Genomic DNA, 14641 nt, shown 5'->3' on the forward strand with positions numbered 1-14641 from the left:
ATCAATCCGAGAACACATGTAGCTCATTTTTAATCTAAGCATGCTCTACATTTCTAGTACAGGTATCCGTGTCTTTAAATTCTACACGGTTCACATTTCCCATATGTTGGGATTTATGGAAAAGACGATGGTCCACCCATGTAGGATATCCTATCCCTTAATCAAAGGAATAACGGCCAAAGGCAATTTAACCTTAAACTGTTATTCATTCTAACGGAACATCATCTCTACTTCAAGGAGAGAACACTGAAGGAGAAAGAAAAGGACGGCGAATTCTGAATCTCTCCCGAATGTCAAACCGATGAAGGACTCTCTCGAGGTTGCAATTGTAACTCTTAATATGCAGAAATTACGTTACGTCTCTCGTGTTGTGATGTACTAGTTTATGATCGGTGATTCGAGTTGATTTCGGGGCATATTTTTCATGTAATTTCCCTGCGTATATTGTGGGATACATTCCCTTCACCATCCAAGACTCAACAGGATCCTTTCGAGCCTTAGTCGATTGGTTAAATTCTATTGCTTCGCAAGATCTTTCACTTTCCCCGGCGAAACCCAACTTCACACTCGTCGAGCGGTGAATCAAATAAGAGCATCGTGACAGGCTCTCCGATGCGACACTGCGAGTCGGGGACTAACGCCCGAATTCAAAAACCTAAGGATCTGTATGGTGACGTTTCTGTTCTTGGGTACATATTTAGGACAGAAACATTTTTTTGTGTTTGTGTTTCCGGCTACGATTTTCAAGAATAGAAACGCGTTTGGCAAGTAAAAAAAAACATTTTTTTTCACAAAAAGGAAAGATTTGCAACCGGCGGCCGGCAAGGGCGGAGGCCCGCGATCGGCGGCGGCGGCCGGGGCTGGGGTCGGCGGCCGTGTCAACTCCTCGCCGACGATGGTGGGCTATGGTGATTTGCACAAGCTCACCCTCAAGTTGTTTCCAAAAAGTGTTCCGAAGAACAAGAAACAAGTAACAAGTTTTTTTTTTTCCTTAATTTTGCTTCAAAAGTGTTCTTTTTCTCAAAAATGTTCTCCAGAACACTTTTGAAATATTTTTTTATCATATACGTTTCTGTTTCGAAAGTGTTTCGAGAATACTTTCGAAATAAAAATATTTTTCATGAAGTGTTATCATACAAACCCTAACAAGCACGATGCAAATCTGACCGCAAAATGGACCGAGAGAGAGAGAGACATTGAGGTCTCATCGGTCTCTTTTGTCGGGAACCTTCGGAGATGGTCTGACGGTCGAGGGTTTCGCCTAGTCAAAAGAACTTACGTAATGACATTGGCTACGTACACGTGTAATTGCTCTGACGTGAAACTGCCGCTTGGAGAAGCCGTCGCGGTGATGCAGGCTCCAGCAATAAAACACTCACGTTTGCTTTCCATGTGAAGGTCAAATCAACTTCATGCATGAGTTCAAAGATGCCTTTGTTTGTCTACTTATTATCCCGCACGCTTGACAACAGATTTTAAATGCTCTTTATATTCACGAATTCTATCTTCACCTGATAGTTTAAATATTTGAATTGAACTTTCTAACATAGTATTGGAATAAGTGCTATCCCTTTAGCGAATGTGCATCCACCCCCACATTAGCCGAATTCCACGTGTTGTATTCTTAGTCTACTTTTGAGTTGTATTTTCTAACGCGGTATTAAAGCAAGTATTATCCCTTTTCACACGGCCCCATCAGTCAAATTCCATGAGCTGGAATCCAAATTTTTGGATTTGACTTTCTAATATATTAGTGATCAATAATCTTCTACAAATGAATATGCATGACGTGAACGGGCTAAATCTAGACATTTGGCATGTGTTGGTGGCCTGGTCTAAAACAGTTTCGATGCAATTGGTCTGACTCGAATGAGTAAGCTTCGGTTCCCGAGCTGAAAACGCCTCAACCAACCATGAAAATAAAAGAATCGCTAAGGGTGGACTTGTTTTTACAGAAAAACTTCATGACAACGGCTCATCACTTCAGTTCAATTGATATAATTGAAGATCACTTCACTATCCATAAAGCCCAAAGTCTTGATAGTTAGCCATTCGATTTTCCAATCAAAAAACAACGGCGATGAAGACATGCACGCACGCTATTACGTGGCGACGGAATGTAACTTTCCATTTTTTCTCTACCTACCCACTTGCGTAGGTTTCAAGTACAAGTGACTTCCAACACTTCAAGGTGGCATTCTTCCATGGAGTTATATCCCTATCAAGAAATAGAAATGATCAAATCATAAGATAAAGGGTCGAGGAACTCGATGTCATTATTCCACTAAAGTAAATATTTTCCATGAAACTCATTTTTTGAGAAAAATTGTTAGTTTTCATTTGTTTGGTGGTTCAGGGAAAGTGATTTCCTTCTTATCAGATACAAAAGTTGTTTTCTCCCAATCTAAACTTATTGTTTTCATTTCAGGATGCTCTTTTCATCATCAAAATATTATTGTTTTCATTCCAGGATGATGAAAATATCGAAAGTCGCAAAATAATTTTCCTTTAAACAAACGGTCCCAATCTCAGATTGTTTCAGAATAATTGCAGTAGTACCAAACAAACGTGGTCTTCTGGAGAGCACTAGCCCGTCGAAAAGAAAAGGGGAATCCATGTCACAATTCGATCAACTTCTCCAAATGAAGGACATAAGGGACATGTGCTTTAGCCAATTGATGACGACATTGGATTCACATTAAAGAAAACAACAATGTGTACTGGTAGTTGCTGCTAGCTTGCAGGCATTTGTTTATTGGTCCTTTTCTTTATCTGCTATCTTATTCATAGAGAGAGAGAGAGAGAGAGAGAGAGATGCTGTTGATCCATGACAGAGTTCAGAACTTGCCATGCCATGGTCCATCTCTCTGGAGCTCTGCAATTGGCCCCACTCTCTCACCTACCCATCTTTCTCTCTCTATGATTACAACGTATGATTGCTTGAGTTTCTGTCCGGACGTTTCATGTTGAAATCAGAGAAGCTGTCTGTATGTGATGGGAGATGAAGGTGATGGAGAAACTATATGTGAAGGAGAAGCTTTGATTTCCATTTCGCTTTCCAATGTGGCTTTGATCTGCATGTCCCTCTAAAATGTAAGCCAGGGTGCTTGGTTAAAAAATTAAGCACTCTAATCGAAGGCTCGAGATAGGATCGCCTCGCCTCGCCTCGCCTAACCTAGCCTGCCTTACAAAAGAATTGTCCATCTCGTGAACCAGTACGTTTCATACCCAACTACAAAGCATTGAATCCGCATGTACCTAATTCGCTTTCTTATAATTAGGGTTTGCATTGGCCAACGTCATAATGTACTCGCACCTGTCTATGTACTCGCATGTTTTGTACGTCCATGCACTTACGTACAAATCCAGTGCTGAGTTTTGAAATCACCGACGCCGTACCCGGCATCGGCCCTTTTTTGACAATCATTGTATTATTATAATTGCTCTCAATAAGAGAGGCTACCTAAGTTAACAATCGTTGACCTCGGAACATTGCATGCACGTATGCCAATGCATGATTCTCCAAAGTACGCAGAATTGAACTGTGGTTTATTTTGGCCGCTTGCTTTGATTAATCGAATCGTTAAGCAGGAAATATAAAAAGGGGAAGCTTCGTGAAGATGTTGAACTTTAGCTTTAATGCGCCTTTTTTGTGTCGGAACGTGTGGTGGAGAGCATCGTTCAGCCACTTCTGTTTGTCTTGTCCTAATCTTTATTGAACGGTTTGAGGGAAAGAATTATTTTCTGCTGTGGGAACCAAAAAAAAAAAACATGCTCGTTCTCTTTCGTCCAGTGAAAAAGATCAGGAGGGATTCAATGCCCTATCGAAATTAACTTATTGGAAAAAGGTAAACTTTTTGAAAACTATAAATTAACATTTATGAGAAGCTATATGTGAATTCATTTTTGCCTCGAGCATTTCATATTAGTAAAATCAAAAGGCATATACCGTGAAATCCCCAAAAAAATCAAAAGCGGGAAGTAAAAATCACTCCAAATAAGTAGACTGTTAAGTAGCTTGCATGTTTGAAAAAGAAAAACGATTCCATGACAATCTGTCACGGACAAGACAATTTCAATCGTAAATCCACACACAATCACGGCATATTTTGCATAAGGTAGTTATTCTTTGAGAGATCGTGTGGTCAGAAATAATTGACGATCTTGTAAGGCTAGCAGCTTTCAAAAGTATTGGTGACTTTGGGCCTATCTTCATTTTTGTTTAGGCCTTTTTGTTTCTTTGAAATCACGGTAGTACACTCATTTTAGCTTTTTTTTTAAATCTTAATCAAGTTTTTGAATGTATGGATATCAACACGTAAATTACAAATAGTTTTTGAAATTCTTTCAAAATCCACATAACATTTAAACTATGGAAGCAAAGCAAAGAGTAGCAAAGAAATGAATAAATAATTTAAAGAAAAATGATATGTTCACTAGAAGTCCTAAAACTCATTAAGAAAGCGCAATTAAGTTCTAAAACTTATCAAATTAGTGCAATCAAACTTCATCCAATTTAGCTAACGAAAAATGCTAATATAGCTTTTTTTAATATCTTTTCTCCCTTACATGGCGATGACGTGGTTAAAACCACGTCGTTTTGATCTAAATATGATTTTTATTTAAACTAATTTAAAAATAAACTAAAAAAAAGGAAAAACCACAACCGGCCGCCCTTGTTGCCGCCGTCGCCGGCCCACCATTGCCCGGAAAGGCCTACAATGGTAGGGAAATGGTAGGCGGGGCTCGTTGGGCCCTAACTAGGGGCCGGCGACCCTCGCCCAAATCTAAGTGAGGATCGCGGCCATCACCCAAATCGGGCGATGGTCACCGCTGGCCGGGGTGGGCTTGGGTGGCAACCCCGCTAGGCGGACCTCGGCTCGATTTGGGTGAGGGCCCGCAAGCCATTGTCGACCCTCATCCCACCATCGTCGGCCCTTCCGACGATGGTGGAGCGGCAAGGCAAAGGGCGATGAGGGCCTTGTCCATCCTAGCTAGTTTTGCTTCTTTTTTTTTTGTAATTTAATTTAATTTAATTTAATTTAATTAATATTTATATTAAAAATCAAATTTGGATAAAAAAAATGATGTCGTTTTGGATTTTTTTTTTGTTTTAGGTACGTCAACACCACATAGGAGAGAGAAAATAGTAGAAAAAGCCACATCAACGTTTTTCGTTAGATAAATTGAACAGCATTAACGAAATGATTCGATTTTACAAATTTGACAAGTTTTAAGATTCGATTGCACTTTCCGAAAGTTTAAGGACTCAATTGCACTTTTGTTACAAGTTTTAGCACTTCTAGTGAACATATCCCTATAAAAAGAAAAAAAAGACAAACTTAAATCTGCTGTCGATCTCGAACGATGTATACCGATTGCTTAACCGTGGCAACCATCACGACTGGAAACAAATATGGTGAGAGAGAGAGACGACTCATGAGTGAGGGCGAATGACGCGGCCACGACATTGCGATCGCATTTGGTGCGGTGCGGCCATTATTGGGTGGTTGCCGAAGCAAGGCAGCGAACGAACCCGACGGCTTGTCTAACTCTAACGTGGCCAGATCTACCCACATATGATCGCCACACGCAATTGGAGAGAGGAAAAAATTTCGGGCAACTATTTTCCGGTGGTCGCCGGAGAGTTGCATTCTTCGAGCAGTACTCGATACCGGTGCCAAGGCGGCGACGCCGAGTGGTGGACTATCACTGTTGTTCACTTTTTGCTTTTTATTTATTTATAAAATTCATCCGGGTTGGAATAAAACTATCCCATCCCTAGGGCCAACATAGATTATCCAGCTCTTTGTCCAGACCTTACGAGTTATTTCAATCCAAGTGTATTTCCAAACGCTAAACACGTTTAACAATATCCCATCCAGCTTTTTGTCCGGGTTGCGAATGCAGTACGATCACCGGGCACACCCAATTATTTCAAAGAGATGGTCTAATAGACGACAAGAAAATTGTTACCCAAACCAAAAGCACTTAAGCCTAGGGTGTCAAAACCAAATCTTATACCCGAACCGAAATGGGAATCAACCGGAATTTTCAAGTATTGGCTGTTCGGATCTTGTTCGGGTTGGGTAATGGCTTAACTTCTGGGTATTACGAAGATTTCGGGCAGTGTTTCGGTTCAAATTTGTCACGTGTGAATGTTGCTCGCTTATCTAAATTTGATTTTTCGCTAGCAATTAATCGCATCTTATATTAATTTCCTTCACTGATTTTGATATCTCTAGGCTTGTCAAGTAATGATCAGGACTTCAATTTTTTTCTTCCTCATCTGGATGCAAAAAGTTCATTTGTTTCCATGGACATGCTTCACATAAATTTCCACGAAGCAGCTACCGAAGGTCCGAGGTTAACGTTTGGGGTTGACATGCTCTAAATCAGATAAATTTATATGATGATGTCGATTATCGAGGTCTACGTTCAAAGTAAAAAAAAAAATCTAAGAAATTTTCTTACCTCCGACAACAGCAGCTACTAGCTAGGTGCTCGAGTTGGCGAACCTGGCAGCTATATTCGAATTAAACTTGCAGATTATAATCTATTTGAATATGACTTCCTTGTCAAAGTTTCACGGCCCATCTTTCTTTTATTTAGACTTTATTTGTTTCTAAAAAAACCAATAAATGATTTGAAAAATGATTTCTCGAAAACGATTGTTTGTGTCGCATAAAATAATTAGCTAATTGAAAATGCTTTCGGTATCCACAACAATGTATATCTTAATATTTTCGTAGACGATGAAAAAAAGTTACATTCACTTATTTTTTTCTTAAGCGGTATGGGCGATCATTTTAAAAATAATAATAATCGTAGAACAAACAGAGCCTCATAGCACGTGGAACGTGACCCGGCCTGACCATTTTGGATTATGTCATTATTGCATCGGGTTGGGTCAAGCACATCCCTTTATCGTTTCGGACCGGATATCATAGGAACCCGACCCGACCCGACCCGACCCATTAAGCTTAATCCCACTTACTGTACTTTGTGGCCCAACCAATAATGGATCTACTCCCTTCGTTAGCAAAAATATGAGAATGTGCGAATCCATCTGTCTGTCTGGCTATCGGGGGGTCTATTTATTGATCGTGTCTTATCAAGTGCCAGATTTTCGAGGGATCTCGTTTGATGATGCGTTTAAATGCTAATAATGCAAATAAAAAAAGGTGGTCTGACTATTTATAGAAACTAAATAATGACTCTTTATAGTGTCTTAATGAACATTGAAACAGTGAGCGCTATTGGAAGGCTTCGACAGTATAGTTGACAGCATTTTAATTGCCAATAACTATATTATCACTCAATTCGAAAAATTTTTGTATATGGTTGGGACATATGCTAAAAATGAGGGTTTTGTTGAGTATCGATCCATCATCTTTTACTTTGAGCTGTTGTGTTGCTCATAGCATTTTCCCGTAAAAATTAAAATCAAAAAAGGAAAAAAAAAAAAAAGAGAGAGGTTTTCGGATAGATCCTGCAATAGGACCAAAAAAACAGGGTGGGTTCTAGAATCGATTCCTATAGGTTCCAGGTTCTAAAAATTGAGAATCGGTCATGACATGACAGGTTCTAGGTTCTAGGTTTGGAACCGATCACCCCTAAAATAAGGACCACTTCATGTTTTTAGTTGAAAAAATAAAGGCGTTTCGGGCCTTTATTTGAAAATTTTTTGGTAAATAATGTAGGACTTACTGACTTCAATGTCATTGAAACATGTTGTTTTTGAATTTTGAAGATTCATTGGTAAGTTCGGTGAGAAAATTTTAGCCACGTAGGATTAATTAACCGTGATTATGGATGAAAAACTGATGATAGTAGAATTGGAATAAAGGTAAAGGTTCGGAGTTCTATATGAGATAATTTTTTTGGATATAATTGGGACAAATGCTAAACTTGGAGATTTTTTTGGATATTAGGCCGATAGAATTAGGACAAAAATAAAAGTTGGGGTTTTATACAAGATATTTTTTTTTATATATACAATTGGGACAGAGGCTAAAATTGATGGCATTTTATGAGACAATATTTTTTATATAATTGAGACAAAGGCTGAAGTTGAGAATTTTTTTGGGTATTAGGCCAAAAGATGATCAACATAAACCCCTATCTGCCAAACATGTGGTCACGTACAACAATAAATGAGAAAATATTTGAACATATAGCCATGTACAATTATAAACAATAAAAAGTTCAAACACGTAACATAAAACATAAATTTCATAACTCCGATCCCCATTCAACAAAATAAATTTTTAAACTTCATTCTCCATTCGTCCATAAAAAATATTGCTCCAAAGAATAGAGAGAGGCGACAAAGAATGGGGAAGGAACAAATGAGGCGAGGCAAAGTGAGACTCAACTTAGAGAAATTATGTTATTTTTTTTGTAGCTAAAAACCAGTTCCAAAATTGATTCGGTCCCTGGATGGGTTTTCACTTGAAACAAAAAATCAGACCTATACAAACCGATTTCAAAAATTTGAAATGGGGAACCGAGACCTTTTGACATTGGAATTGAGAAGCGGACCGGTTTTCTAGGCAATCCGATCTAGTTACACACCCTTATCTTATTTCAAATAAGGACCTAAAATACCTTCATTATCTCATAATAGGGCTTGAAGTAGCCATGAATGTCTCAAATAAGGGCGTGACATTGCCAGCCGGTCAAAGGTATTTTCGTCAAATGATAAAATTATTATTATTTTTCAAAAAAGGAAAAAGGAAAAAATAAAATAAAAATGTATATGAAGAAAATGCCCCTAACAATCGGTGAGTCAAGCCCTTTTTTGAGATTGATGTGGCCATTTCAAGTATTTATTTGAAATAATATCAACTTAATACCCTTATTTAAGAAAATAAAGACATTTTGAGCCCCTAATTGAAATTTTTCTTTAGTTACCACATTCAGTGATTTTCGACTTAAAATAATAAATAAAACCATATGTATTTAGAAGTTATTAGATGCACTTAATACCATTCAGTGATAAATTTAAACTCTCAAAAATTTAACTGAACACACCCTAACTTTGGTATAATCTGTAAGTAGCTCATTGAAATAATTTCAGCGGTTTAATGCGTCGAAATTAAATCTTTGCGACCGACTTCGCTTAAAATCCAATCAAATTTCCCAATGACATGCTAACGGGGCAGCCACATGGCATTTACTAGGGCCGGCAATTTCTGACACGACTCAACCGAGTCTTTGGTAAGATAAGCTAACTTAGCGCCACTCTACTTGTCGTATTAAGGCAAATTGTAGTAGAAAATTGAATTGAACTCGATCAGAGTCCATGACTCGTTTGTTTTGCGAAAAAATGAATGATTGAAAAAGCATTCTCCTGAAAATGATAATTGGTCAACATGAAATGTTACCATTACCGGCAAGAAAATATCAAAATATTTTTTTATTAATTTATTTTTATAAGCAATGCAAAAAAATCGTGGACACATTAACGGGCCATCTTCGAATGGCCTTCTTCAACGTTCTGTAAGGCCGCGAATGTGCGCACACTCTATCCATCATCACAAACGACTAAACGGGGAAGGGATGGCCAATTATCTCCAGCTTAGACCCCACCCAAGTGCTAGCATTTTGGCGGGTGTTCGTTCGCTTCCTCCTCCTTCACCCCCACTTCTTCCGACCTGTGCTCTTAATTCCACGAGTAACGCATTCGCCGGACGCAAGACCACCTTCAGACCAGCTCGGCGCTTGGTTTTAGGCCTCGGAGCTTCGTTCTGGGCTCAGTCCATGACCACGTCCGGTGCATTTGGCGGGAAGTCCTTCCTTGCCTCCGCCAGGCCTTCTTCGAACGTCGAACAGGTGACGGCCCTGTTCTTGCACCGGGGCTTCTGGGCATCGTCCGGGTTATTTCTTGATTTTTCTCTGTTGGGTATTCTGTTTCTTGGATTTTGATTATGACTGTTGCGAATTTTGGAGTTCGTGTCTTTCATTTCTTGATTGGGGTACGTTTTGACTTTCTGGGTTTCTTTAGAATCTGTGGTTTTGGTGGGTACCTTGTGAATAAAGAGATTGCGTTGTTGTGGGAGAGTCTATTGAGTAGTTCAATTCGGTGGTGCTCAACTGCTCATGAAGCTTGTTTGGGGAACCAGCTTTCTGCATTTGAAGTTGCAGAAATTTCTACAGATTTTTTGGAGGATGAGGCTGTAAGTGAACTGTGGTCATGTTGTTGAGGGGGAGGGGGAATTATCTTGCTTCTGCTTAACTTGCTATTCGAGATGGTGACTGCCTTGTGTCTGCATTTTTCTTACCGCACAAATGAATACACTCCATAACCTTGGTAATCCACAACATCCAGTAAAACCTTTTCTTAAATTAGGCTACTTGTCAATGATTCACTGTCTTTTTGCATCTTTTATCTCCTTTCTCTGATCAAGATTTAGCATTTGTAAGAGTAATTAATATTAAACCACGCCTTCATCAAACAGCTTAAGCTTTTAGAACAGTTGGTAGCGGTCCCACAAAATCTCACAGTCTTGATTTAAACGGTGATCCTATAGGTATTGAAGAATGTGGAATGGCCAGAACAATTTCCGTTCAAAGAGGAGGATTTTCAGCGCTTTGATGAGTAACTTCTTTAACTTGAACTTCTGTTGGAAGTGGATTCTGTTCTAAATTAGCAGACATTTTTTTCCTTAATGTGCTTATTTATTTGCATTCATTTCATATTTCAGTTTCACCAGATTCGTCGTGTTCTGAAGCTGCTTTTTTGTGCTTTCTGAGTGTGAGCAAGAATTCTCACTAGGCGCGATGGAGATTCTTTTGTAGTTTGAGCACAAAAATGTCCCCACACAATGATTTCACTTTGAATGATGAGAGAAGGTTCAAAGTATTCAAAGTGACCGTCATGCAGCCACATCAGCTAAGAGACACAATAATGACAATATTATGATTATACCGTGGAGCTATTGGAAGCTTTCTAAATCAGACTTCGCCTGCTCCCTACTACCATTCATGTGAAGCTTTTCTATCACAAGCGATTGACTTAAGATGATTCCTGCCGGGTCTTCTAGCCTATTAGGTTGCCACACTAGTAGGTCATAGTTGCATGTGCAATATGTGAACATGCATAATTTTTTTTATCAAATATCCTACTTGTGTAACTATGGTACTGACCTTTATAGCTTTTTATGCTAAGAAAGTTGCGTTTCTTTAGGGCAGATCTTCAGATTCTTTGTTCTATGAGTCGCCTCGCTTTGTGACACATATAGACGATCCAGCCATTGCTGCACTTACTAAGTTTTACTCAAGGGTCTTACCTCCTAGCAACAGTCCTGGAGTTAGCATCCTCGATATGTGTAGCAGTTGGGTAAGACATTCTATTTCAAAATCAGCCTCTTAATGCATTCTTTTTTGTAACCTGACAATCCTTTATCTGCTAAACATCTAGATAAGCCATTACCCAGCAGGATACAAGCAAGAGAGGATAGTAGGAATGGGAATGAATGAGGAAGAACTCAAGCGGAATTTGGTGAGGCTTTATTGTTCAGGCGAATTGTTTTCCCTGGATAAGAGGGGTTGTTTTATGTTTTGGATACTATGTTCTAATTGTAAATAAGGAGATCATCTTAAATCCAGCTACTGGATCTGCAGGTCCTGACTGAGTACATTGTCCAAGACTTGAATGTGAATCCTAAACTTCCATTTGGAGATAATTCCTTCGATGTCATCACCAATGTGGTAAGAAAAGGTTCTCCTTCTCAAAGATAGTTCAGAGAGCCAGAGATTGCTATTTAATGTCTATAGAATTCTACTGTGACCTAAGTAAATATGTGGACCAGCTTTTGTTAATTTTCTGTAGCATTGACCCACCATTTGTTAGTTATCCAACTTCGGCACTATATTTGGGTTTATTCCTTCCTTTATTAGTCGACTTTTCTTGATAATGGACTTAAATAACAAATTACCTCTTTCCAGTTCAGAATGACAAGTTACCTACTCTGGGATGTGCTCCTCTGTCATGGTATTCAATCATAAGTTGCATTAAGATGGTGGATTTGGAATGGAGAATCATCTATGAGAAACCTGCATCCCAATAACCTTTACCGTGTTGTTAACCTAACCTATCTTGGTCATTGCACAGGTCAGTGTTGACTATCTGAGTAAGCCTCTCGATGTTTTCAAGGAGATGTCTCGGATTCTTAAGCCAGGAGGCCAGGCGATAATGAGGTGATGTATATGTTCACAAAAAGTTAGTTATTCAGGAGCTTGTTCTAATGTTTTTCCAACTTCCAAGGACACTTTATCATACTCCAGCATTTGCAGGATTTGTTTTCCATGTTGATCACTATAAGTTCCACGACTACACCATTCCATGATGCTAGAAATCAGCACACTAATCTATTGTAGTCATTATAGAATTTTGCCAGCACCAATGTTTTCCTCCTTTAACCAAAACATGGAAAAAGGCCTCGATAACTTTGTGGTTTCAGAATGAGCCAGCACCAATAAATTCTTCTTTTAAACTGAACTCAAAGGCCTTGTTAACGTCATTGTTCTATAAAGATATTCTAGCCGTATTTGTTAGTTCCTCGTTGCCTTTGATGAAGCACTTCTGACGTCTTTCTCGGTGAAACAGTTTCTCCAACCGTTGCTTTTGGACCAAAGCAATCTCAATATGGACATCGACAGGTGATACAGATCATGTTTTGATTGTTGGGTCGTACTTCCATTATGCAGGAGGATTCGAGCCTCCTCAGGTAATAGTTATATAACTTATTAGTTTCACTTGCTATTATGTAGCGATACTTTTTCTCTTGAAACGCTAAATGCCTGTCGCATAAATATAAAGAGAGTATGTGATAAGCAAAACTAGCTTCTGATGGCTCTGCCAACTAGCAATGCGGTTCTTGGTGACTATCCTTGTCCTCATATAGCGTACACTGCAGATGGAAGATAAATTTTGACGGGCGGTGTCATTGTGTCAATGCCGTCACATATGTATACGTTTGAGCTTTAAAGAGCAACTGCTTAGAAACTGGCTTCAATGCTTGAATCGCGTAGATGGCATGACACATGGAAACTACCAATTCTGCCACTTTCCACCTGCACTTCTAGTGAAAATATCCGTAGAAACACAGAATGATTTTTTTAAGCTGCACCATTTGATGCTTGTTAACTGTGGTTCTGTCGCTAGCTGTATTCTGATGCAAAATCCACGTAGGCGGTCTCCTTCATTCTGCTGCAGTTCCCAAAACGTTCTCTTGCTTCTTCGTGGGGCATTTTCTTTTGTGTACTTGTTGCATAGGTCTCACTCTCGAGAGAGAATGAAGCGAGGGACAGAATGTACCGAGTATATCGATTCTTGTGTTCAGATACCACTCAGAAATAATAAAGGAATGTTGAGTCTGTGATTCGAAAATGTCGAAACTGTTCTTAAATCACTGGGTTCTTATTTCTATATATGTGCTGTATTCTCGATTATCTGTCTGTGGGTGGGTTTTGACGAGTCAAATTCATGCGACATTTCCATCTACAGGCTGTGGATATTTCTCCAAACCCTGGGCGATCGGACCCGATGTACGTCGTGTACTCGAGAAAGGCCTTGACCGCTTGAGTTTGATCGTGGTGCTTCCCTTTCCAAGTAGGGAATGAAGTTAGATGGAATGCATCTTCACATGCTCCCCATTCTGTTGAGGTATGCTATGATAAGTAGCCGCTCCTTGTACTTCAAAAATTAAGTTGTATGTATGTACAAGTTGTGGAACGCACTTGATATAACATTTAAGTGTTGAAAACTAGACTTTCCGGCGTCTAACGAGTTATCGAATGCACCCTATCTTCTCTTCTAGCTCATTGAAACAATTTCCGCGATCTAATACACTAAAATTGAATTTCTTTCCAACCGACGCACTTCGAGTGGAATCTTATTGAACGTCTCGGCGATGCGCTAATGAGGGCCGGCAATTTTATGACACGGACCGACACGATCACATGGCGAACCCGAAGGCGACGTGAATTTAACATGCATTGATTCTATAGCACGATGGACAGAGAAATAAAGCGATTTCTAATGATGCTCCTTACCATGGTTGGAGAACCCGACCATGACATGTGAATGTCGATGATCGGCTCTAGCATTTACCTAACAACCAACTCAGCTCTAACTAAATTTGTTTGAAGGAACATCAAGGACTTAACTAAAAGCGAAAGATGTTTTTTTTGTGTTTTCGGAAGAATCATCATCAAAGTTTTAATCTTATTGCAATTATGTCAATTCAATTTTAAACCTTTTTTTTACCAATTCAATTCTAAGCTTTTTGTAATTATGTTAATTCATTCTATTTTGGCCACTCGGCACTGACATGAATTTTTAATTTTTTGCTTTTTTCTTTAGTTTTTTTTTCCTAAACACTTAGGGCCGGCGAGGGTCTCCGGTCGACCCTCACCCGCGACGCCCCTTGCCAGCCATAAGAGTTGGGGAAAAAATACATTAAAGAAAAAATTGTAAAAAAATTATAACATATTAAAATATCATTAAAAAATTTCATGTTAGCACCGCGCGGCCAAATGAACTGAATTAGCATAATTATAAAAGATTTAGGATTGACTGGGTAAAAAGAAAAAATATTTAGGACTGAAATTGATATAGCATGGAATAGATTTA

At 39.0% G+C, this 14641-nt stretch overlaps 1 protein-coding gene across 1 annotated transcript; it reads left to right on the forward strand.

The window, feature by feature from the left end:
- The first annotated feature begins 9485 nt into the window (after window positions 1–9485).
- Window positions 9486–13717, forward strand: LOC115740573. Its single transcript, XM_048278216.1, has 8 exons — window positions 9486–9837; window positions 10536–10603; window positions 11197–11344; window positions 11426–11506; window positions 11629–11715; window positions 12119–12204; window positions 12614–12734; window positions 13514–13717. The coding sequence occupies exons 1-8, from the start codon at window positions 9517–9519 to the stop codon at window positions 13589–13591; spliced, it is 990 nt and encodes a 329-aa protein (XP_048134173.1). The 5' UTR covers window positions 9486–9516; the 3' UTR covers window positions 13592–13717.
- Window positions 13718–14641: the final 924 nt, after the last annotated feature.

This window comes from Rhodamnia argentea, chromosome 4 (assembly GCF_020921035.1).
Source record: "Rhodamnia argentea isolate NSW1041297 chromosome 4, ASM2092103v1, whole genome shotgun sequence".
NCBI lineage: Eukaryota > Viridiplantae > Streptophyta > Magnoliopsida > Myrtales > Myrtaceae > Rhodamnia > Rhodamnia argentea.